General features: G+C 36.9%; 2 protein-coding genes across 2 annotated transcripts in view; both read right to left on the bottom strand.

Annotated features, from left to right (window-relative positions):
• Positions 1 to 8,310, bottom strand: part of LOC135199441 (uncharacterized) — a 111,121-nt gene extending 102,811 nt beyond the window's left edge. The window contains exons 1-2 of the mRNA XM_064227484.1: positions 7,980 to 8,310; positions 2,783 to 2,897 (exon numbers count right to left, since the gene is read on the bottom strand). Of these exons, the coding sequence (XP_064083554.1) occupies positions 2,783 to 2,896 (114 nt within the window). The 5' untranslated portion in view covers position 2,897; positions 7,980 to 8,310. The remainder of the gene's footprint in view (positions 1 to 2,782; positions 2,898 to 7,979) is intronic.
• Positions 8,311 to 18,418: 10,108 nt separating this feature from the next.
• Positions 18,419 to 27,458, bottom strand: LOC135199445 (proteasome subunit alpha type-1-like). Its single transcript, XM_064227499.1, has 7 exons — positions 27,358 to 27,458; positions 23,719 to 23,778; positions 23,144 to 23,306; positions 22,219 to 22,406; positions 20,192 to 20,401; positions 19,056 to 19,265; positions 18,419 to 18,671 (listed from the first exon to the last, which is right to left on the bottom strand). Exons 1-7 carry the CDS (start codon positions 27,358 to 27,360, stop codon positions 18,648 to 18,650), a joined length of 858 nt encoding a protein of 285 aa, XP_064083569.1. The 5' UTR covers positions 27,361 to 27,458; the 3' UTR covers positions 18,419 to 18,647.
• Between the last annotated feature and the right edge of the window lie 139 nt (positions 27,459 to 27,597).

Consider the following 27,597-nt stretch of genomic DNA (forward strand, 5'->3'; position numbering starts at 1 on the left):
GATGTGTACGTATTTCAAATGAACACCTCAAGAGAGGTGGAACATACATCCTGCCTATGCAAACTCTCTCTCGAGACTGAGAATTTCAATTTTCAGCCATGTGATTGGCTTAACAGCCAATCAGGAGTGTCGTAAGGGACTGGGCTAGACATCAGATGCACGGTCGATGTGAATCTTACTATAGCACCTCGGAGGTGACGCTAGATAAGCCGAAGTAGCGCCAAGATTTCCGAGTCTTCTAATACTTTAATTTTATAAAATACTATAATTTTCATGAAAGATGCTCATGGGAGCGTGGACATACTGAATATTAAAATGTATGGGCATTCAATACTTTTCCCAGCGGAACACCAAACTCTCACAAAAAAAAAATTAATGATAAATGTAAAGCGAGAAAATGAAGACAACGGAGAAAAAAAATTTTAAAAAGCAACTCTCGCTAACTGAACAAAACCCAATTACTGACGATGACTAATAAAAACAGGGAGGGCACGAATCGAGATATAACTTCAAATCACAAAACGAACCCTGTAAGCAGAAGATTAACCGGAACCTCTCAAGAACAAAGAACCAGTTCGCAGGGACAGAACTGTCAACAAAGGTCATTCACAGTGACATAACACGAAAATAACTGAAGAACAGATGGAATAACCCCAGGAGGATCGTCCGTTACGTATCTAATGCTGGTTATTGCGACCCTGAAATGGGCGGTTTTTTTTTTTTTCTTGCAAGTACGTCATCATGACTTGTCTGGAAAACGGGACCTGCCCAAAGGTTTCAGACAGAATTTCAACCTCTGAAACGTACCAACAGCCACGCGATTATTCAGTAACCAGACACTCTGGAGCTACAAGAGGCATTACTGAATGTGTAGTCCGAAGTTCGATTCTCGGCTCGGCCAACGGGGAATCAGAGGAATTTATTTCTGGTGATAGAAATTAATTTCTCGTTATAATGCGTTTCGGATCCCACAATAAACTGTAGGTCCCGTTCGGTTAGGTGACCAATTGGTTCCTAGCCACGTAAAAATATCTAATCCTTCGGGCCACGCCTTAACACAGCTCAACGACGAACTTTGAAGACGCAATATGACTCCGAGACAGTGAGGAAGAAAGGCCTAAACGAACTACGAAGACGCTCAGACGGAGATGTACCCAAAAATGGAGAAAACCAAATAAAAAAAAACGGACAAACAGGGCTGGAATTCACACATCTGCATCAACCGCAGAGTTCTGGCGAGCGCGAGTTCCTACCGGGTGGCGGCGTCACGTGATCACCGTGTGGCCGTGGAGAGACGGACCTAGACCTTCATAGGGCCTTGAAAAATTCAGCCCGGCCTGTATAGTTTGATAACATTTCGTCGACCCTCTGGTCGGCAACAAGATTCTGATCATAGGGACGATGGTCTGTTTGGTCAATTACCAAAGAATATCTTTGCTACATTCCCCGTTCTTTACACATGGGCATAAAACAATTTCCCTCCCTTTCCCATGACTTCAAGAATGGTTGTACCCATTGGTCACAATACACATCCAAATTATAAATCTAGATTACTCTAGCCTCAAACATACGCATCCCATTCAGTATACAATCCTAGCACACATTATCGATAAAGTCTTCACTAAACATAACTTGGTATAAACATCGAATGACTGCCTGCACCGAATTCCTCGGGGAAATTAAACATTAATGAGTCACTGCGTTGACGAAGTTTCGCGTCACGCTTATATATCTTACTCGTGTTAGAGGGAGGAGACCGCAAGCGGTCGTTACCCGATTGACTGAATGCTTTTCATTGGTGCAACACTGCGTCTAGAATCAAGCTGAGCGTGGCGTTAACGGACATACGTAACTGCTAAAACGGTCATCGAAACAGCCAACAGATTTTGGCGGTTTGGTGCAAGCTGTAGAAGTTCATTTATTAAAGGTAAAAACGGTTCTAGAGCATTGGAACCGGTTCCAAAATAAGTAATTTAACCCACTGGCTGTTTTCGAAGCTGTAGTACCAGCTGTTGATTACGTCAACTTTTCTGAAAGGCAAAGTCCCTGAAGTTCGAAATTGTTATCAAAAAGCATTTACTCAACAAAGTACGCGTCAATAAATACTATATATCAACACCAAACGGCAATTCAGACCATGCTACGGACCTATGCACAAAATAGAATGGAAAAAACAGCGCCCACAACCACAGCAGTCACAGCAGTTAAATACCCAACCACCTGCCGAAAATTTTTCCACTCGCCTTGCCCGGGGATTACCGTAAATCGTCGACAGCCTTAGCGCAGACGACTTTCCTGGAATTCGGAAGGGCTGGCGCACACGGACCCTCCTCCTACTATGAGTTTTCCTAGAATCGGGTGGAATTGTACTAGCTGAACAGACTAGGAACAAGTGTCTTTCGCAATGGCTGGGGTTAAGAAACTTGGTCAAGTGTCCTAAGACCGTGATTTTATTTCATAGTTTTTTTTTTTTAATTAGAGGATTCTAAACTGTGATGGCACGAAGAGTATCTTTACTAAGGTATTATATTGTGTTCGTGGAAGACTTCCATTTCACCAACGAGAAATACCATCTCGCTCTGAAACCTCCCACGGGAATTTTCCGCTCAACTTTAGTGAAACTATACTACTCTCTCTCTCTCTCTCTCTCTCTCTCTCTCTTCTCTCTCTATCTCTCTCTCTCTCTCTCTCTCTCTCTCTCTCTCTCCAATCATCTCCTAAGAACTATTGACACATTAACTCTACAAACAAGCCCTCGCCTCGAATCACGTCCAACAAATACCTTGGAAGAAGCTTCTCCATCAATATTGACGATGAACCCGACGCCGCAGGCAGCAGTTTCGAAGGACGGGTCGTAGAGACCCTGCTTCGGGGGGTATTCCCAACTCTCAGGCATCCTGCAGGAGGAAGAGAAAAAAAAAGGCTTAATAAAGGTCCAATCTGCTGGTTTTCAGTGTCTCGTTTGTGACCCAATAGCACAAAACTCGGTCTAGGGGCCCAGAATGTTGGAAAAAAAATAGACACTTTTTAATCAACTCTTGCAATATTCAGAGCATTGAATTCTGGGACAGAGCTCTTATCTGCAACGATCAAACTACATTTAAAGGGCACAACACATTAAACTGTTAAACAAAGCCTGGTAATATTAGTGTCAGGCTGAGTAAAATCATCTAATTATATTAAATTTTTATCTCAGATATAAAATTTTAACAAATACAGAGGGAAAGAATGATTGTTCGTTATTAAAACAATAGTTTCGATAATGGAAGGAAGAAGCTCTAACAGATAAAACAAAATAATTTTGTCAATCTTTAAAATAATTTTTTTTATCTTTATCACTAAGATCACTAATTCACATTTCTTCTTTCCAAGATAGGAAATGATATCAGCACTACACAGTAATGAGAGCTACACAGCTACATCCAGAATAGCTCCTAAACCCCTCTAAAACCTGTTTTCGAAAACTTGCAACCTAAAAAAATTTTTTTTAAATAAATAGGAAAACTTGTAGTACCAATCTGTTTGTAAACTACCAAGTCAGCCCCAACTCTCTCCTCCCTCAACCCACATCACCCCGTTACCCAGAGAAGCGACTTATACTATCACGTGATCATTGTTTTGGTCCCTAAACCAGTTCTCTTTTACCTTCAAAGGTCAAATTTGGCTTTCGAATGTCGAGATGTGCAAATTATGGGGACTGACATTCTCGAGTTATTTTAAATTCAAATTTCCCAAATTTATACATTAATGACATTGACAGTGGTTTAATTTTTTTTCTCTTTAAAGTGGAAATTATGTAAAATAGAAGACCAGTTTTGATTTTTGCCAATTTCATCACAATTATGTTATTACAGACTTGCACGACCTTCAATAAAAATGTTTGCTGTGTTCATAAAAAATATCCCAATCTTTACAGCTTGAAATTTCTGTGACCGCATTGGCACAATTCGTTCTGAGATAATAAATTGCCAGCTAATACGAATTACTTTAGGACCTACAAACTGCAGAAATAAACAATCTGTATCGGTTCGTTACTATTTACACAGACATAAGCACCAAAACACTCCAAACCAACCATAAAACAAACTAGGTCAATTGAACCATCTTGGAAAGATAGTAACACGTTGATTAATGGTGAGAAATACCCCGGCCTGCTTAATCTTATCAATATTCTTATCAACTTCATGCTAAATATGACTGGGAATAATCAAATCGGTTGACTTAAAATACACGTTTGGTTAGAAAGCTAGATTCATAAATATTTAAATCTCGTGTTGATCCATATTAGTTTAGCACCAAAACAAAGTGTTTCGTGGAGTAGTGTGAAGTTTCTAAATTTCACAAGCAAACAGAAACAAAAACATAATCCACAAGGAGCTAACTGCACACCCAAAACACGAGTCGTTAGACTATTCACCAAAGAAAACTGCTAAAACAAATGAACGTGGAAATGCCGTATGTAGTTATCACATGCTAGCAAATGTTCAAAGCACGTGGATAGCACCGTCCACAGGTCAAGCCATCCACGGGTTTATCACGTGGTTGGGGGATGGGTAACTTAAACCACTATACTATCTACCGCACCCCCCCAACCCAGACACGAGTCGTTAGACTATCACAAAAGAAAACTGCTAGAAATGAACGTAGGAAAATGGGTGATGTAGTCTATCACATGCTAGCAAATGTTCAATAACAGACAGTGAATAGGCACTGTCCACAGGTAAGCCATCCAGGGTTTATCAAGTGTTGGGGGAGTGGGTAACTTAAACATATACTCTATCTACAACCCCGCCCCCCCCAAACCCAGAGCAACAATAAAAACATTAATGTAAATGAGGGAGAGGGAGGGAAGCTAGTTATGGAGAGAGAGAGAGAGAGAGAGGGGGGGGAGGGGGTAAAACTTGACGGCACAGGAAACCTGTTCTCCAGGTCTCATCAAAAGAGAAATTCGTAACAGGTCTGGAAATTTCCGAAAATTTTCGGTTTCGTAAGTCACGGGAGACCAGCTATCAACTTGGGAGGAATTAAAAAAAAAAATTCATGAAAGTGCTTCGAACTCCTCAATAATTATTGGTAGCTATATACTATATATATATATAGATATATATATATATTTATGTATTATTATATATATACATATGTGTGTACTACATATTGTTATGTATTATATATATAGATATATATATATATATATATTATATATATGTATATTATATATATATATATATGGTAGATCTAGGGTACTATTCCGCGGCGGCTTGACTATGGCAGTCGTGGTGTTTCTTTGCAGTTTTACCTCCTGAAGAAGAATTTTAAGTAATATTAATCTGGACTACTGTAATTAACCCAGGGGACCAGTACTAAACACGGCGAAATACATTGGACGCCCCAATCCCTAGTGGATGTCGTATCCGCGGTTACGTTCCTTGCAGTCCGTGCGGAACTATTCTGTAGAATTACCATATATATATATATAATTATATATATATATATATATATATATATATATATATAATATATATATATATATATATATATATAGTGCATCTAAATTAAAAGATTATGATTTCCTGAAATATAACATTCTTGGTAGAGAATGATTACTTTAAATAAATCGTAATAAAGGAAAACCCATGAAATATCTTGAGCTTTAACTCCCACAACTAACTGAACTTTGAAGGAAAAATAAACAAGCGTGTAAAAAAAACACTAGTAGGCAACTCTCAAACCGAGATGGCAGTGTTGCAATGGTGCTGACCGGTCGGCAAATTTAAATTCTTGCTATTAAGCAGCTGAAAGTAATGAACAGAATTCATACAGACTCCATTCTAATACAAAGAAGCAGATGGCTACATCGTAGTTCAGAAAATATGAGTATGACCCTAATAACAATCGTAAAACGTGACTGAAATCTTACCGGCAACATCACCTAAACGAGATCAGACAACAGACTGAGACGCATGCATACCGTATTTGTCGTTGTAACTCTTAAGCAAATGAACGGCGATTCCTTATCGGGGGGAAAACGCTGGGTTGGTACTATCAACACGCATGCAACGTTTCCTAAACATACTACACAACTTGCAGTATAGTATATTTGGTTAACATTAAAAATATACTATTTCAAGCGATTAAAATCCTTTCGCGAGGAAATGCAACTCTACGTCAATATATAATTCACATATAAAGGCGCAAAAAACAGCTACAGTAAACAAGTGCTTTGCCGTGTCTAAACAACAGTCCCACAACGATGCAACCGGCCACGTAGAGGGGTAGAGGTGGGGGAAGGGGGGGGGGGGTGTCGTGCCTGTTCACGTGTAAACAGTGTGATATTCTTTCCCGTGCAGTAAAAATCTGACAGCTCAGTTGTTTCTATTATTAACACTCAGACGTTTGGTGATATATCCACGAATCACAGCCATTCTGAAAATAACTTCATACTTATTTCCATTAATGCAAATAATTATGAAAACGAGTAAAATGTATAATCATCGCATTCTGGAAATATTAAATCGCTGTCAACAGTTTGAAATAACAATATTCCAATAGTCCTCTATCGGCCCACTTAGCCTATACAACGCAAAATACCTTGACATAATTACAAATTATAGTCTGCTGACAATTTTTTTTTTCCAAATAACGACAGCCCTCGTGCCTTCCAGGCGCTATGGGCCCTCTTTGGCCTGGCCATGTCTACTGTTTCGCAGTAACCGAACGAAAACGCCCAGCCCTGTATTTATCTCTGCCTCGGGCGGTGTAAATATATCATTAACTCTCCCAAAACTGCAGTGAAACTTTAAATACATACACACACACACACACATATATATATATATATATATATATATATATGTGTGTATATTTAATATATATAATATATATACGTAAATACACAATATACACATTTGCGCGTGTACACAAATATGCCGTGTCTCCTATGGGGGATGAGTAAGATTTCTCAATAAACGTAACTACAAACAACATTCCATCAACCAAATTCTACAATAAGGGTGTAGTGAAAATACTTTCTCTCTTACACTCGCCCCCCTCCCCCTTCCCCTGAGAGAGAGAGAGAGAGAGAGAGAGAGAGAGAGAGAGAGAGAGACGTCTACGTTGCCCAAAGATGAAATTGGCAAGGCGCCAGATATGAAAGCAGCCCTGTTTCACCACTGTTAATGACGAAACCGAAAAGTTATTCATACCGTTAGGTAAAATGGGTGTTTAAGAGCTTACACGACAAGACTGTGGCCGTAAAAGCGATACCCACCCACACCATACCCTGACCACCGGCTACATGGAAAATCCAGCACTACTGTCACCGGATTTAAAAGTTGGCCCTAAACTGGGTGGGGATTTAAAACTAAGCCTATCCCATAAGTGGATTTAAAGCTTACTCTATTCCACACACAAAGGTAATGCCACGAAATTAAAACCTATGGAATTACAGCTGTGAAGGTAGTACAGCTGACACAACAACAATGAATAACAATAATAAACTTACAACTCACAATCTGGGTTCAAGAACCTTCCCAAAATATCGATTGGCCGTAAGTTAAAATGGTAGCGCATTGTTAAAGGGAATATAGCCCTAAGACCATATTTTTTTCTAAAAAGTTCATTTACATTTAACATGTTCTGATAAGTGCGTGAAAATCTTAACAATTGTGAAACAAGTAGTAACGTGGCTGTCGACATTACGAAATACTTCACAGAATGACTGCACCTCTTAATTTCAGAGAGAGAGAGAGAGAGAGAGAGAGAGAGAGAGAGAGAGAGAGAGAGAGATCGAAAATAGTATAGGCCTAGGCGTGGTTTACCTTCTTACAGGCCGGGGTCTACAAGGCTTAGATTTCTATTAGTGTGAGAAATGCAAAGCTGATTATAAATTAACGAACTAAAACTATCAAACGGTACGTTTCCGGTAAGTACAAAAGATAAAAGTACAAAAGAAAAAAATGCATCGCTACATAATACGTTACCTTCCCGTAATGTATTGCTTGTTCGTGGAAATGTATTTATATACGCTACAGCTTGGTCGGTTATCGGCAAACAGGAAAAAAAATGTCAGTACGATACTCTACAAATAAAATATACGACGTGTATACGGCTTCGTGATTCCTCCACTGTATAATGAAACTCGCGGTTTATAACGACGCTTTAAAAGTAACAAAAAAACGAAAAGTCAGTCACAAGATATCTTGAGCGCGATGACTGGTCCTCACACTCCGACGGCCGCACACGAACTGGTGGTCGTCTGCTGCTGATCGAGAGTTCGAGACAATCCGGCCTGCTTGTTCGGTCTAGTGTCGTCTGCTCCCGACTCGCAGTCTCAGCCGGTTGACTCAGATAGCGCCAGCAGCGAGGATAGTAGATGGGGCCACGGCAGTAAAAATCGATTGCAAATACGTTGTGCTCTTTGGCAAAAATAAATCGGTTCTCGTCCCGTTGATTAAAATCCTTCTGCCATCAACAGACAAGTTTTTCACTAATCAATCTCAACCGGTTGACTCAAGATACCCGCGAACGAGTTTCGATAGACAAAATAGACCAGTTCTCTTTCTTGTTATTATCATGATGTGATTAAAAGAGAAGTTTTTGCTATTATATAATATTCCTGACCATTTCAGTGCCATGCGAATTCGAATGCCGCGAGTGTATTTACATGGGCCACGGCATTAAAAATCGATTGTAAATGCGTTTATGCTTCGGCAAAATTAAGCGATTCTCTTTTTTTCAAAATCACAATCATGCTTTAATAATAATAATAATAATAATAATAATAATAATAATAATAATAATAATAATAATAATAATAATAAACCTATTTCCTTACTAATAATAATAAATTTCCGCTCAGTCTTAACCGGCTGACTCATTGGGCGAGCGAGTTGGCCACGTCATTAAAAATCGATTGCAAATACGTTTATTCTTTGGCAAAATTAATCATTTCTCATTCTTGTTATCTAAATCATGCTTTGATAAACAAAAAAGATACCTTTCTTACTAATAAATTCCCGATCATTTTAGTTACCAGTGTTAGGCATTATAAATGGCTGCAGAGTATGGTAGTAGTACCGTACCATATAACTATTAATTTAAACAAAACTACAAGGACGATAGACAATTGGTTCTGTCAGAAATTATTGGTATATATATATATATATATATATATATATATATATATATATATATATATATATATATATATATATTGAAGTTGGATTTGAGGAATTGGGTCGTTGCTCCTCGTTTCAGAATAACAAGCATGAGTTCAGACGAATGGGTCTAACAACTCACTCCTGCTTCCTACTGTCATTAATCTCCGGAGCCTTACATCGTTATCTCGCCTGTCACCAGGACGAGGAAAGTTGTATTAATTGACTGAAAATTTTAGGTGTCAATTACGCCAATGGCTGTGTGAATATCTGTAAGCATAACAGTATTAACACACAAACGCATTTCAACTGTAAAGCTTACACGCATAATGCACCCTGTTGTCAAGGCTTAAGAATGCTCTACACACCTTTATTTCTCAATTTACTTTCAACACTCATCATTATTTCGAAGTAATGGGCTTTCATTAATCCTTGTTACCTTCCGCGATAGAACATTATTATGAAAAAATTACACACATAGGCCTACAAAATAATAGCTATAGGCCTACTGTCTTTGCCTTCACGTGAGGCTGATATCGATCGTTGATCCATTAGGAGGCCTCAGATTCTCGTAGTGTGGCTTTTCCTTTTGCCACTTTCTCTGGAGAAAGGAGAGCCATAGGTTAAAAAAAGTGCACTAAAATTACGGCTTTCACATACTTGGCATAATACAATATGCAAATTTGTATATCAGTCAGAGATGTTTATATATTTCAATATCAATGCCAGATATCCATTGCAATATTCCATTCTTATTTTCCTATACATAGAAAGTAGTGTCAGTATAAGCTGACGTTGCTTAAACACAAAACTCTAGGTATAGGGTTAGTGACACTGAAGTAGATGACACAATTTGTATTAAATCTAGTGCAGTTTGAAGTCCTCTTTTTAGTGCTTTTATTGGTCTTTGCTAGCACGTACGACTTCAGGTTTGTCACCAAAATGATCTATTTGGCTCTAAGTTTGGTGGCAAGAGGCGGAGAAAAAAAAATAATAAAATAAAATAAACAGAACATGCGGTGGATCTTGTCGGAAGGTGATGGGTGATCAATATCGAAAGACAGGTTGACAAGGGGAACCCCGCTCCACAAATAATAACTTGGACACTTTTGCAAGAAGACATTTAGTGTAGCATGAGTGGCAATGAGTCAATATGAAGCCCAAGAAGCCAATAGAGTGAGTGGTGCTAAGTTTGGCGGCAAAATGCTACGAGACACCAGGAAACTTGAATGTGTGGGACAGTGAAGTGTGCCAGGGCATCTTACTTATTTTGCCAAGATATCTGAGCTGCAGTATGTGCAACGCAAGCAAATCTTGCTGATGCAAAAGATTTCATGATGCAATCATTGCAAATCAGATTATAGGCTTGAGTAAGATTAACGAAATATAAACAAGAAAATATATATAGGCCTAACACATTCTAGTCTTTTCATAGTTTATCATTAATGACAGGTGTTTCGTATTCTATTACAATGCACGAGAGAAAGAAGGAAAAATGCCGAAGAGTCTATCATGCATGATTTTAAGATCTGATGTTCTCTATTAAATCAACCTCTGACATAGTGATTCCACTCTCTCTGATATTTTTTTTTTTTTTTAACTATAGAGATTGCCGTTGCAGTCTAAATAAGGTAAAACCTCTGTCCCAATCATGCTTGCTCGTGTTCTTTTCCTTGTTCGTCTTTCTCATTGTTTTGTGCATGTAAAGAGAACTGCGCATGGCATCCAGATGTGTTTACAAGTGATTCTGTCAAGTGTCTTCTTTACTTAATCTGTGATGACTAAAAGCTGGCGCCTGCCTTCCACGAAAAAATTTATGACAAATTCATCTTGGATAAACTGCAGCGTAGTTTGGCAAATCACGAAAATAGACTAAAGTTAAGACGCAGTCTTTTTGTTGATATAATAAGAGACAGTAAAGTGAGCTGGTGAAAAAATACTAAGCAATCATGACTATGACACTTTATACTGAATAAAAACTTTTTTTTTTCGAGATAAAATTAATCATAACGCATTTAAATTTGTAACAAAGATGGTCTAATGAATTCCCCATTTAGACCTCGTCTGAGTTTTTTGGAATGCATCTCAGTTACTAAGGCTGGAATTATCTTGTACTGCACTCATCAGTCTCAGCTCTTTAATAGCAACAGATATCACGTGCAACTCGAATGGCCTACTTTCCCAGAAAACAAAATAATAATCAGTCAAGAACTCACTTACCCCGACAATCTTTGGAAAAAGTCACAGATAAACAAGGACGATATCTCAGGAGAGATGCAGCACCAAGTGTAGCCACACGTGAGAGATAACTACAATGGAGTTCTTGAGGAAAACGAAGACGAATTAGATATTATATCTGGCGTTATAAGACTCATAACTTCCAGGTTCATTAAGAAGAAGAAGAAGAAGAAGAAGAAGAAGAAGAGAAAGAAGAAGAAGGATACTAGATAGGTTAGGTAAAGAGTGCACCAGACGCCAAACATCCTCAGTAGCTACTCTTCTCAACCTGTTTTTTATTTTTTATATTTTTCCTCGTAACAGTAGGCAGGTTGCTGCTGCTGCATTCTGCCGTTTTCTAGCATCAGGTTGAATACTACTCAGTTTGCTAAGAGTCTTATCCTGGTTTTAATTGAAATGAAAAGTTCGCCTAGTGCAACCGTAGTCTTCTGATCTCCAAATATTTAAGCGGAGGGCAAATGCATTCCTGCTCTCTGCTGACGATGTCAGGTGTCTCGGTCTTCTTATTGTCTGTCCTCTCATATTTATATATTTATCACATTTTCCTGTCTCTCTCGGAAGGCTGATTTCTCTTTGGGGCAAAATGGGTTTATAGTTAGTTGATTCTGTTCTTAAGGAATTTCAGCTGAAGATCCAATGAAAAAAAAATCACAGATAGTCGTATCACGTGTAGTGGCTGTATTATAGTACTATTGGAGATTAGAATGTCGTCAGCTGGTCAGAGACACAGACAAGAAAATAAGTGTTGTTCATATCATAGTCAACACGATTATTATTTATGTGGAAGTGTTTGCATATATATTCATAAAGAACAAACCATAAGACTAGAACTTATACACCAGAACTTCCCCAGAATAAAATACCAAAATCTGAAGAAACGAATAAAAACAGGAAAGTTATCAAAAAATTAATTTACAGATATTGAAAAAAAATGACAATAACTTCACCATAAAGAGAGGTTGATGGGATTCTATTTACAAACAGGAACTGATTGTTTCTTTCTTTCTTTCATTCATTTGACCGACACAAACAATCGAGTGACGTAATTTCTCCAAAACGGTACGCCATTAGACTCATCAATTCATCTCCCTTTAGCTCCCGTTAATTGCTGGTCATAAACAGCAGTTCCCAAAAATAATTGAAATTATTCAGTGATTGACTAAAACTGGATCTCTCTCTCTCTCTCTCTCTCTCTCTCTCTCTCAATTTTTTGCAAACTGATGATGGAAATGGAGATAATGTTGTTTGTAGTTTTAGCGATGATAATAATAATAATAATAATAATAATAATAATAATAATAATTAATAATAATAATAATAATAATAATAATAATAGCAGCAGTGCATCCTGATTGAAAATTTCCCTTCGCCAGAAGGAAAAAAAAAAAAAAAAAAGTCCAATTTGGCAACGCTCTCATATTCGCTTCGAAACCTAAAAAAGGCATCGTCAACACAGGATATAGAATGACTAGATATAGAATGACTATAAAAAGAGGAAAAATAATAATACCAATCTGGCAATTAGCTAAATTCTCAACATAGGGAAATGGCGTATCGCGGTGGCTCCGAAAATAGACGCAAACGATCAGGGGAAATAGAAATATGACGTTCTTGGAGAGAGAGAGAGAGAGAGAGAGAGAGAGAGAGAGAGAGAGAGAGAGATGCGTACATACATGTGAGATAGTGTAGTATGATATAACTCTGATGTAACAGAAATAGGATTCACAAAAAAAACGAAAGTTTAGATTTTTACGACTCGAGAAAACAAACCCAGTTTCTTTTATGCACGACATCGGTAACGCCAGCTTGCATAAACCAAATATATATTAAATAAAGTATTATGGAAATATGGGAGAACAGAAATAGAGCAGAATTTGCAAAACTTGCAATCACGGAAAAAATATAAAGAACTAAATATTCTAAACAATATTGACAGCTGCCGAGTAAATTATTATCGGTATTTTATCAGCAAAAATTAACATAATTTATTATGGGAAAACGCAGCTGGTCCCCTCCCCTATCACACAAAAAGAAAAAAAATACGCTAACTCAGAGTGAACGGTTGGTTTCGACCTATAGGCCTAGGCTTGCATAACTGCGGTAAGGTTTTAATAAAAGGTGGGTGTAAAAACACTGATATGGACCTCATAAAAAGAGACGCTTACAAAGCAAACTCTACCATAGATAATAACCAAAATTATGTGGAAGGGAAACTAATATGTGAAGAGAACTCATCATAAAATCCAAACGAAAATAACTTGGCATTCGATAACTAGGTCAGGAAAGTTGAAGCATCAAGACTCCGTTTGTAAATATAACCCAGCACCAATATTATGCTCAAGCATGAATGAGGTCGGCTTCGTCTCATAATCCAAGGAACAACAAAAAATAACGTGGAAACAACAACAACAACAACAGCAGCAACGCCAAAACAACATCGCTTTTGCCTGATAAAGGTGAGAGTTCGCAGAGAATTATGAATTCGGCTTAACACGCATGCGCAACTTATTCAGGCATACAGCACAACCCATGCATTGCATAAACTTTGTTTCGGAATTGTTTGAGCCCAATAATTGAGGGCGCAAAAGTTTTATATATGGCACTGTGTATTTTTTTTTTTACTAAGAAACATATTTGTACTTGCATTTATAATCACCCTCTTGTTTTTTTTTAGAATATATCCGTGAAAAGCAGAGTATCTATGTAGTCTTCGTGCACATCACATTATAAACGGGATTTATTAAACACAAAACCAATCACGCATGGGTGTAAGTAAAATGATATCACTCATAGACAAATTACGTTCACCTTTAAACTGGCCAAAAAATAAATTAAATAAAAATCCACGAAACGGCACGCAGCCAACACTAATACCCTCAAGCTCTATTCCGAAAATATTGGCTTTTCCTAAATGCTCCTCTCGTTAGACGATTAGGCATCGTATTGGAAGTCTGGGCAAAATACGCCGATGGAGGATTAAAGCGGGAAGCCAGATTCATTCTTCATTTGTTTTTTATTATACATTTTAAATATATATTTTTCATGAGATCCCTTTCCACTCAGTCTGTTGCCTCTCCCGGTCTCATTGTGACCAACCGTCGCCCACACTCGTTAGTCGTTAAGCCTATTGCAGGTTTCTCAGCATTGGTTGTTAGTCCATATACCCTTCAAATGGATAAACTTGCCATACTCATATACTTTATATCCATGAGGTATTGATTGGCCCTTACCTCAGGACCTCTTCTACATAAAACTTCTAACTATCATAAGTGTCAATTGTATCCTCTCTGCCACGGAACACTATCATAATGTACTGAGACTTATACAATAATATTCTTCAAATTCTTCCAGTTTTACATTAGTTTTCAACTTTTTTATATCATATCAAAATATGATGTTACCTCTATCTCTTACAACTATATCCTAACCGAGTGTTAAAACATTTGTCTAAAAATCTATCCGAGTTCCATCAAGTACATTCTTTGAATAGATTTACAAATACGCATCCATTCTTGTTTCCTTCTACACTTCTAACTAGCCTTTCAGCACTATTTCACGTCATTTACTTAACGCTCACATGTTCAATTTACTGGAGCTCCCTCCATCACACACACACACACACACACACAACGGGTATCGGTGATTTTTAGTAGGTACATATACCAAATCAGCAGAGTATTGTATAAACAAGCTGGTACTAACCTCGGAGGATGCTGACACGTCACATCTGAAGACACCAAGGCAACTAATGGGGGTTACAGATGCTTACAAAAGACTTCCTAATCAACTGAACGCATGCTGGTCTTAAATATAAATGAAAGAATGCTGGGAGCATTCTTCAGTCCCCCTGCCTTGTAACAGACCATTAACTAGGGTTAGCGAAATGCATGGGATAAGAAAATAAGACTTAAGCCAAAGGCCAAGCACTGGGACCTATGAGGTCATTCAGTGCTGAAATGAAAATTGAGGGTAAAAGGTCTGAAAGGCGTAACAGAAGGAAAATCTGTTACACCACGAAACAATTGTTAGTTCGGGGTGGAAAGTAATTTGGAAGAAAGAGAATATGAAAGGAGGTAGAGTAAAAATTGATGCTACTAACCCCCAAAAGGGACTGAAATTTATATAAAAAAAAAATGTTATAGGTCTGGTACATGAGGAAATACATCACACTGAAATCCAGAGTCCTAAAGTGTGAGAAAAATTACCTGTTGCGAGAGAAAAAGATAAGAGTGTGAGAACCCTCTACAGTTTAGGCCGATGGCACCAAACTGTCATATCTTGCAGATCATTTCAATCTCATCTATCCTGAGAGAGAGAGAGAGAGAGAGAGAGAGAGAGAGAGAGAGAGCACACTCATATATATATTCCTATCTCAATTGAACAAGTACTTATTGTTTTGGTTAAAGAAGGATGTGTCAGAATCTTGATCAAAAACATCTTTTCTAAATAACAAAAGAACAGAGATTGGCTAATTGGTTTACAGGACCATAGCCACAGAGAATGTTCAAGAATTCCCGCTGAATCTTCAAAGCTTTAAGAAAATAATCTCAACCAGTAAGCTGGACTTCTGAGCTATGACAGCAAAGTTCATAAACATACATTGGAAAACGCTGGACCAACTGGCAAGTAAATGGAAGGCTAAGTTTGGAGAATGTTGCAATGCTTCTCAAGCTTCATTGTGACCGAATGCTTAAACAGCAAAATTCTGAACCTTTTAAGCAATTTTTTATTTCTAAAGGTGACGTTCTTAGCTCCATGAATCTGCCCCCAATAGGTGATCAATAGAAGTCTATGTCAAACACTGCAGGCTTTCATGGGTAATCATCCATACAGGCTTATAAAACTAAATGTTGAACTTCAGCTGACTGAAAGAAATAAGTGATACTGCCTGAAAGTGTCATCACTAATGTGCTTAAATGTATCTAGACATGCTATTCTATGTTGACTTATTTTTCAAGTAGGTGACTTATGTCTTTGCTTCATACAAATACACCCAGATTTTCAGAATTAATGGAAACAATAAAAATCAAATACATTAAATTTCACTCCTCAATAGGTTACTAGGAAATAGGATTTGTTTGGAGGACTCATTGCGACCTGTTGCTATGCACAATATTATCCAACAAAAAATCTACATACTTCATAATCCCTTTTGTTTCAAACATCCAACAATTTTCTACTTTTCTGCACTCAAATGTTTCCAGTCTCACCTGGAAATATTGCATACACTTCACTAAATAGTTTATCTCAGTCTTACTTGTATTCTTGTGATTTCAACATGACCTGAGTCCTTCCTTTTATAAGTGTAAAGTTCTGCTTCTCTTGACAAAGACTGGTGATCAAATTCATCAATATGCCTTTCTAAAATTGCAAGTCTCCTGTAACATTTTGTAATTAAAAGAATCATACAGGAATTTCATAACATTTCAAGCAGATGAACTGAGGTTCAATTAGTAATCAACTCATAACACTAATTTATGATAGCCAGAGATGTTTCCCAAGCACCTGTATTGGGTTTGGATTAAATGTTGAATATCAGATATGAAAGTTTTACTAGCTTGATATCACACTTCTAGACTCATTGTCATTGTCTAGAAGACTAATTCTTATACATGGGATATAACCAGAGAAGGGAAAGCAGAAACAGCTGCACAAACACTGAGAAAAAAGCAATAGGAATGATTGGGAAGTTCATGACAGTAGTTACAAAAGCAGCTGGGATGGACAGTTTCATGGCATTTACGGATAAAGCCCAGGCAATGGCTTCAACAAGGCTTCAAACTAAATAAATAATGCTCAGTACTACTTACAACATGTCAGTCATGGCTTCAAGACATAACATTAAAGGACACAGCAGCCATTTTCCCTTTGCTCTACTGTATCCAGTATATCAATTTAATAATGGATCTATATGAGCAGAAGCAGTTACATTGCATAAAACAAAAAAATGACTTGACATGTATAGAAAAGACACAACGATACATTATAGTCAAAATTAATCTACAGCGTTGTTATTCTTCATGGAGGAATAGACATAAATGTGTTCCTGAAGAAAAATATGTATATTACTGATTTTGTATTGTCTTACACATCCCTAAACTTTCAGAACATAGTTTGTACAATAGTAATCTTATAAGTTCAAGGATATGTAAAACAACAATAGTGTCAAAAAAAGTTTAATTTATTTGCCATTATTTAAGCAATTTTTTGTATTTTCTCTAATGAACTGCAACTCTGTAAAAATTCAACTGGTGGATACTCTGAAAATGAAGACAATTTGAGCCACGTTTCCTCGACTGATTTTTTTTTTTTTCAAATTACACATTTGCAGCAGAAACCTGACCAACATTACACATAATAGTGTACTAAGTGAAAGAACAATATACATGTAAACTTTTCTTGGTCAATGTATCATTAAAAGTAGATAATACACTACTACCTGTATATAGGAACTTCAGAAATTGGGGTAAGGAAAACTTAGTCAATAAGATGCTTACCTTAAAAACAAAGGATTTATTATTTCCAGTCTGTCTTGTCTCTATAGAGGCTTAATACTAGGATTACTTTCTGTCATTGTACTTAATTGTAACACAGTAAGAACCCAGATCTGAGTACAGAAATTCAAGACTTTTGCTGCTAAATTTTGCCAGCACAAGGTCTTGCTCCTTGAGACTCATTTGGTGAAACATTACTTTGGTGTGACAGCAGCCTTGTGATATAACTGCATTACATGTACGTATAGTTGCTTATTCGAGTTACGACTGGAGCAGAAAAGAGAGCAAATGATGATGTTAATATGCTGACACAAAAATATACGTGAATTAACTCAGATATCAAGACAAGCCTTCAAACAATATTAGTCAACATGATTTCCACTGGAATCCTTTAAAAAAAGTAAACAGGAGATATGCCTACAGTGTTAACCCACCATACTACAATATGCTTAAAACCCTCAATCTAATAATACCTAAGATATTGGGAAATAACCAAGAGGAAATTTCAGATGACTGAGGAAAACAAACAAGAACTGTAAGATTAATCTATATTTCTTGTGGAAAAACAGTATAATATAGTAATAACATGATTTAACTTACATAAATATTTGGAGAAATAGAAATGAATCCTCAAATTTGAAAAAAACATAAAAATTACGGCAGCTTCAGAGATAATGGGCTTCTCACTGTAGATGTGGCAAAGTCTAACGCATCATACAAAATATTTTAATGTCCCTTACTTAGCACAAATTATTGTTCATTAATCTGTTTCCATGGCATCACCCTGAAAGGAGAAATTACAATAACATTACTATTTACCATCATTACAGCATTGTTATTATTAGCATCATTAAGACTGTAGTAAAAAAAGGCTACAATGTCCCATTTTTAGAACTTACAGGATTGCTCAAAGGACTAATTTACGAGAGATAACAGCTGGAACAAAAATGACTAAAAGGAACAGATAAAAAGTAAAATGCAGAAAGGACCAAAGCTGGTGAACAAAAGTGTACTGCAATTATAGTGGCTGCAACTCCATTCCTTGTACTTCGAAACTAATCCAGCAATATGATCACTAACACCTGTATATAATTGCCATAAACAACCCTGTCAAATTACTTTTTAACTGTTAATATGATAGAAAAAATTGATGAGAGGGTCAACTAACTGATGGCTGGTCATCAGATGGAGGTGGTGGAGGTGCAGAGCTGCCTTCTTCACCATCACCTTCTCCCTCAGCAGCAGCTGGGGCATCCCTGCTAGTTCCTGCACCACCACGGCGTTCCTCTTGGTCCAATCCTTCGAGGTAGGGGTTCACATCATCATCATCATAGATGTTCAAATTCTCCCCTTTTCCAACAACTGCTATGCTGCAATTCTAAAACATATACTGTGGTTATCCTTTTTGAAAGTTTAGGCTTATTTCAGATATGGATCTTAAACCTTATGCCTTTCCTTAATATTCTGAAAATAACAAGGCTACAAAGTTTCTAATAATATTCAGATACAACAGCCTGATCACTTATCACTATGCACTCAATAAAAAACTGACATACCTACATGTAGTCTACAATTACCTGCTGAGGCAATATGTTCCTTATTACAGGCATCCAGTTATTATTATTATTATTAATAGGGCTTAGTTTTTCCAGACCTCTGAGTCTTAAGTAGACTCTTCTCGGGCTGGTAAACAGGCATCCAGTAATTTGGTGTGATAACACCATCCTGATTTGAGATTGTGTTGTTAGAGAACATGAAATAATTTATTCTCCGAACAGAAAGATTATTTTTACAGGTACGTTCTAACAATAGCCCAATCCGCATCTCAGACAAAGTCACTTCTCACTCAGATATCTTTAATTTGCTCTGTAACACCTGATTATGTATACAAATCAATAATTCTTCTGTCTAAGAGAATGATTCCTTTCATCTTTCCTCAATACTTTCATTGACTCTCAGGCATCATTGTGAGCCATTGCTGCTTGAAGTAGGTAGGGTCACACCATTTTGTGTTATCTTAATCCAGTCACGTGGACCTTCAATACTGAATGTCTGTACTTTCTCAAAAAATATCCCTTTTCAAAGTTTTCATGTTACAAATCTCTAGACAGTTTTCATTAATCTTTGTTACTGTTTTGAAATTACATTGCTATAAATGAGCTTCCCATCATCTCAAGTGTTTTCAAATCAAATGTCCCCTTTTTCCTCGCTTAGATATAAAACTAAATGCCCAGCAAAGTTTTGGTATTAGTTTAGATTGCATGGAAAAAAAATTCTGAATAGGTCTAGAATGTTGAGCTATACCTTATTTGTCAACTCCACATCATTTGGAAGTGTGTCGCGCAGAGCCCGCAGTGCATGTCTGATCAGTTCTTCTCGTGTAGCTGCAGAAAATTCATCCAGGTGACGCTCCAAGTAAGTTCTAGCACTCTGTGAGCGAGCGCCAATGGCCATGGCCTTGCAATCATAGTAATTAGCTGATGGGCAAGTTTGATAGACATGAGGACCATCCTCCTGAAATGAAAATGCAATGATTCATTATTTTAAACAAAAAATTGGAATCACCATTATGTGATAACTATATATTTAATTCTATTCTACAAGATGACAAAATATTATGAACTTGTTATTATGTATTACCAAACCACCCAGTAATGCTGATTAAAGAAGAATCATCATAACCCTTATTACATAGAAAGTAGTTTGCACTATCCAAAAATTCAGAATCTGCCAGATAATGACTTTCCATTTAATATAGTACAGTAAACCTAGAACTCCCTAATGTTAAAGTTGGATGTACAAACCCAGTCAGATAGTTCTCAGACCTTCACTATGACCACTTTTACACTATACTCTTATAATGTTAAATCAATTAACTCAGTCTTGAAAACTGCTTACAATAAATTCTTCACATTATACATTATGAGATTATTAACCTGTATTTTCTTCAGACACTATGTGGTTGAAATATGAACTGTAATCCACTGGCACATAATGATGGTCTGAGGCTGAACTATGTCCCTACATAAAAGCTAAGGATGAATTTACCTGACAAACAGTTTTTGCTACCACTAAATCATAAATGAAAGACAAGCCAATACTACTGTCAAGATGACACAACAAAGACCTTAAGGAGAGGAGAGATCTGCTCTAAGTATATAACTTCTGCAGTTTCCTTTGTAGTCTCATTAACACCAAGTCCATAACTTGCAGCCTTTTATTTTTCATCTTCTCATCTACCCATCTAAATTCATCGAGTTTACTCTGCTCCAATTTCCCTTCTCATTCTAGAACAATTACTTTAAGAGAACCTTAAGGTGTTCATAGATGTAGCACAGTGGTACTCTTAATAAAAACCACCTAATGCTCTTATCCAGCTTAACCTGATGGGAACAAGAAAGATGGAAACAAGTGGGCTCAACCTTGAAAAAAGCAAGTTGTTTCTTGCTGGAGGGAGAAATTATATATTGGAAAATGGGGTCATGAATAGATTTCACATACTTGGCAAAAATGGGAAGGATGATAATGAACTGCAAAATCTGATTACATAATGATTTCCAAAGTGAATATAGGACATGAAGGGCAGATGCTTGTTTAGATGCTACTTGATAGAAACAGCAAAATCAACTTCATACAAACAATGCCACCTTTCGTGAGCATCTCAAAGCATGTACAATCGATTCAGTGTCACAGAGGTACTAGTCAGCCATTTCTACTGATCTTTTACCATCCACCTATCCTACTTCTTTGAATTCACCTTGCTAGTACTTTCACCACTCATTAAAGAAAATGTAACTTAATGATTTTGGTAAACCAATCTAATTACAATAAATCATAACATAAAATTAAGCATAAATTTTCTTTATAAAACAGAACATAGTATTTTTCACCAGACAACATCTGCTGAGTCTTCTGCAAATTTGCTGTAAGAAAACAAACACCAATTGACAAGCATCCTGCTCTTGACTTTCTAATGGGCTGCTGCTCAACCTCCACACTATTTAATGTGGCAATATTGCTTACATATTTCCTGTTATTCAGCTTACATATTTCCTGTTATTCAGCCTATCTCCAACACCAATTCTCTCCAAACTTCTGGTGCCTCTCAAAAACAAGCTTCAAAGCTTAAAAGAATCTGCTTGATAAATCTTCTATTAACTAAAACCTTCCTTTAGTATCTTTAATGAAAATAAAATGACAATCATTTCAGAGTAATCCAACAATTATGAATAAGATAGGTATGCCCTAACACTGAACCACAAGTGTCTTGGACAATATTAAACAAACACAAAACTTCTCAAACACAGAAAAAGAGATCAAACAACACTTACGTCATAACCAGCAAGCAGGAGACCAACACCATATGGTCTTTTGTCATACCGCTGGGTGGCAACTTGCATTTTAGTGCCAACACGCTCCATTAATTTATTCAATGACAATGTCTGATTATGACTGAAGTGCTCATTTAAGCACTCTGTGCGCATAAATCTTGACAATACTCGAGCATCTGCAGTAAGACCTAGATGAAAAATTTAACATCAGTTTTCCTGAGCGTAATACATACTGTAATTCAAAATTTTACAAGTTAAAAAAGCTGTACATTCCAATAACATAATGATTAAATAGGGTACCATTAATCAAATTAAAAAATACTGAATATTTTCATCATTTCCCATTTTTTAAAGAAGAAAATACCCTACTGTTGATGGCAATTCAGATCTCTGGGAATGATTTACCCAAATCTAAAAGTTGTGAAACACTCAAAAATACTAAAAAATAAGCCTTAGCTTTCCCATCCCTTGAACATTTGGGAAGGCAAGGATATTGCTATTGTGACAAAACTCCCATTCTTTTCACAAAATAACTCTCTGCCAATGTAAGATGTATAAGACATTACCCCACTTACAAATGAGTTATGTTCCAGACAGCTATTTGCATGTGGAACTGCTTGTGTAAGTTGGTTACTGTCTTTTCATACCTATTTAAGCACAGTATGATACAAAATCAATACAGTACATACTGTACAATTTTTCATCCTAAAACACAAACTAAAATTTGAATTCATGGGTACAAAAGGGAGCGATCTAAACAATTTTGATGTGATCCCGTTTATTTGTATCTCAGGATCTTTCTAAGTAGGATGGTGTCTGTATTTCCTTTACCATTGTGGAATTACTCTTTACGCTATTGGCCTCATTCTAAAATTATTCGAATACATTATATGGGAAAGACAACTTCCATAAATTTTTCTCTCACCTGAAATAGAAACAGCAATATGCTCATCAATAGGCATTATCTTTTTTTGATGTGCGGCCAGTTCAGAGGATGCTCTCTTCAAAGCTACAAGAACTGCATGGGACGTACTCTTGACACCTACGGTGGCTGAGCCTTGTTTCACAGCTTCCATGGCATATTCAACCTGGAAAACAACAGCTACTTAAACTCATGTACAGTGCAATTGAATGAGTAAAAAATTACATGGAAAGACAAAAAAATATCTGAACCTAGCATAAAGTTTCCTAAAAAATATGCAGGACTGTAATGTCAATGAAAATATACTCCGTATGTCCTGAATTTTTCATACACAGAAACTGGATCAAATTCAGCAGACTTAGAACAACAGTAACAACTACATATATAAATATTTCAGTGGCTAACACAATACTTTCCCATCATGAAATTATCTAATTTTATGATCAGCCAACAAATCTTTACTTGAAAGCATAGCATGAAATCTCAAGGACAACACACCAAGGTACACAGCACATGAAAAATAATTAAAAACTCTCTCTACATTCATATAAAAGTCAGTCAAACAAGAAACAACTTACCTGGTGGAGACGACCCTGAGGTGACCACACAGTAACATCATTGTCGTACTGGTTTCGGAACTGTAATAAATCATAAAATTCTATAAATTGTTTTATAAAAACTAAAACAGGAACATTTTCACTAATGAATACTTAGCTACACGGGGCATTGGACAAATATTTATAAGACAGTCTAGCAACTAAATTCAAAACTGATAAATGCCTAAAAAAAAAAATTACACTAAAGAACAAAGTCCCTAGAATTATCATTACTAACCAAAGATGGATTTTGGTGTACTGCACTTTTTGATAACTTCTCCAATCAAAAAATGCATATAGCACATATAATGAAATACTTCCATGTTTAACAGTAAAACTGTATAGTAGTTAAACATCAAATTTCCCTTTCATGGGTTTAGACATGAGTTCTCTCCATTCTCTTTATATTATAAAATTCCCATCTTGTATATATTTCCACCTGTGCCCTTGCAACACCTTCCGATTGGTCTTTTGTCTTACGACTTTCATTTGTACAGTATTACTTTTTTATCAATTCCTCATCCTCAACTGTATCATTGAATGCTACAGCTATTAATTTTCAATATGGATAGCACCTTTGCTGAATTAGCTGAAAACAAGAGTTAGGGTTAAAATTTTACTTAACACATTAGCTGTCTAGTTTCTACAACCAAACATCAAGATACTTTGAGACAAAGGGTAAAGTCCCATCTTGGTAATCTCAAGATGCTTTAGTTATGTTAGATAACATCATTAATCACCTTAAAAAAATCATTATTAAATGCATAAATGCATGGCTAATGGAAACTGCATTTATGATTCCTGGCTCCAATACCAATGTTTATATTTCAAGGATTTTGATTATTTTATTTTATACAATTTTGCCTGTCAAACCACTTAAGGCTGGAAATGGGGAGTTGGAGTGGTTGGAGAGCGAGACAGAGAGCTCTAGAAAATAGAGGAGATGACGTCAAGTACAAGGATCTAAATATTTACCACCTTTTCACCATCTTTTTTTTATATTTATAGTATTTATCATCATTGTTATAGGGTAAGTGACCGAATGGTGACACAGTGGCCACCTCTCTTGGAACGTGGGCACTTCATGAAAAAACGCTTGACTGATGCTCATGGCAGCGAATTCAAGTTACTTTTCAGGGAAGGTGGCTGCATTTTGGGATCGGTGGCCACTACTATGACACCGCTCAGTCATTTACCCTATGTTTTATGTTCATCTACACGGGGCATGTACTAAACAGGGCATTCATTTTCAACATAAATTTTAAGTAGCCAAACCTAGTAAGGTGTGGTAGTAGGGTAAACAACCGCGTGGACTGACCAACTCACCGACTACCACGGCTAGGCCACCCTCCGAAAAATTACTTTTAACACGTCCTGACACCGGAGATGGTCATTAGTCATGAGTTGTTGGTGGTGAGAGAAGGAGCTCAAGACCTCTACTCTCCTTTCGAAGAAAGTATTTTCTCCAAAGTTAGAAATTAAGGCCACATTTTAAGATTTAAACAGAGGGTAATGAAAAGGGTGGCCAACGCAGTGTCCACAACCCCAAAACTCTTTCGAAATTTTTACTTACGATTAAAAAAGTTTAGAAGATTGACTCCATCTCGATGTTTGCGGAGTCGCTGTGTCAACAAACTTCCCATTTCCTGTGCTAAATCCGGACACCACTTGTACCCATAGACGCTGGGGCACTTTCATCACAACAATCGTATCTCCGACCTCTTACCAGCACTTATTCAAGGGGACTACGGCATTCTTTGTGGCGTTTTGCGCTCTTCAATTGTTTATCAGTGTTGTCAACTGGTATGTGTTTACCCTCCAAACTGGGTATAAGACTTACACAAAACTGGGCATATAAGTGAAATTAGCGTATCTATTTGTAGTATATATACATATTACAGCAATTTTATCATTACTGCATTACTATGACCACAAGAATTCATGGAAACAGTTTGTAAATGCATTGTCGTATGTGTGACGCTCCACTAGATTGTAAACAATGAGTCATTTATCCTCGCGTCGTCTGCTCGTAAGTATACATCCTAAATATTTGTAATTTTTTGGGGTTAATTTGGTTGCAAAAAAGGGATAATAGACATGAATTAAATAAACATTTTGAAGTAAAGTTAAACTAAATAATGAGTAAAGTAAACAATTAAGGGAATAAAGCTTTGCACCTCGTAAAATGTAGTTGTCTGCTGCTTGTAACTGTGTTTGCGGAGTGAGTGCTTAAGAACCAGGAACAGCAACGTGGTTCAAGTGCAATATGGAGTGAATTAAGACCAAAATGTGTATAATTACAATCAAATAAGCACTGTGGAGTTTCAGTTGTGATGGCAGTAAGGATAGAAACCACCGATTTCAAGGTAAAAATGAATTAAGTTCAAACCATGACCCCGGGAATAAAAAGTTTCATACTTTCACTAATATAGGCAACAAAACGTTGTTTAATTGTGCTGATTACAACTGCAATCTTGAGTAAGATCAATAAATGTTACATATATACACTAACATTGTTTAAATGAGTGCTGGGAAGGCTGGGAAAGATGGTGGATTGTCCGTGGTTAGACCAGCCAGCCACACGATTGCCGCCACATTGGATTTCAAAACTGCCTTGAAAACATATTTTACGAAGAGCTCACATGCTTATTTTAGTTCGTATGGGGCTTTCATATATCACATTATGTTGACGAAACTTCAGTCTTTTAAATGGTATGCTTAGAGTTGCAATTGTATTCTTGTTTCACCAATTAAATATCGAGTGAATAAGACCCGTCCACCGTGATGAGGGTTGGCCTACCGTGGTGTTCTACCCTATCTCCGCACCGATTTCACTAAACAAAAGTTTTGTCTTGGGAAGATGTGGCATCATCTTTAGAGCAGACGCACTGTAGCATTATATAGGCAGACAAACACAGACATTGCACGACAGACTAGGTAAGTCACAAGCCAGCAACCTTGTCATGACAGATTCCTGCCGAAATTGTTCAGACTCAAAACTCTGCCCACTTTTGCATTCAGACAAGCCCATACACAATGTTTTTGCAAATGATACAGACAATCATTAAGTGTATGGGGCCCTTTAGACCTGATAGCCTAATGCTGCTGAGTCACCATGATCAATCAAAATCTGATGTCAAAAGCCCTCACAAAATTCAAAGCAATGACTAAATCAATAATAAAGTGCATTTAAACATTTTATAATGGTCTTTCAAGCAAAATTACACCATGCTTTCACAAAATGCACGCTTGCATACCTACATTAAGTGAAAGCCTAACCTAACTTCGGTAAGCCTAAGCCTATGGCAATTAGATGTCAGTCACACAAGCAGCTTCCAGCAGAGTGGGTAGCAATAACGACATTTAAAGCAATTCAGACATTATCTTTGCTTCTGGGCAGTTTTCGCGGCGTTAGCCACTGAATTTCAACGACGGCTTTCCATCGACAGGCAAACCTCAGTTTGACAATGAAAGTCGAAAATGGCTTCGAATAAATTTCCATTTACGACAAAACTCTCCAATTTCATGCTAATAACTTTCGATGGCGGACCCCACACATATCTCTGATTGGCTACTAATGCCTTATATTCCCAAATTAACGCGTATATTAAAAATGCTTACCATTTTTATTGACTAAAATTCTGGTTTTGCCAACACCAAAACAAACGAGCACTTCTCATGAAACCGAGGTCATCATACAGCCCCCCAAAAGGCGGTCAAGTTCTTGTATTGTTTCTATAATAAGGAAGTTTGTGAGCAATATTATCCACTTGAAGAAACCGAAAAGTTTTATGAAAAAAAGCTAGTACATTATAATTTATTATTATTATTATTATTATTATTATTTTAATTATTATTATT

This window comes from Macrobrachium nipponense, chromosome 23 (assembly GCF_015104395.2).
Source record: "Macrobrachium nipponense isolate FS-2020 chromosome 23, ASM1510439v2, whole genome shotgun sequence".
NCBI lineage: Eukaryota > Metazoa > Arthropoda > Malacostraca > Decapoda > Palaemonidae > Macrobrachium > Macrobrachium nipponense.

What these genes read in the sequence shown, in the direction of transcription:
- LOC135199445 (XM_064227499.1), bottom strand. An exon ending in CTCAGGGTCGTCTCCACCAG is followed by an intron (nt 23,307 to 23,718) that starts GTAAGTTGTTTC and finishes GTTGTTTTCCAG; the next exon opens with GTTGAATATGCCATGGAAGC. An exon ending in TCCTGCTTGCTGGTTATGAC is followed by an intron (nt 20,402 to 22,218) that starts GTAAGTGTTGTT and finishes TTTTCATTTCAG; the next exon opens with GAGGATGGTCCTCATGTCTA.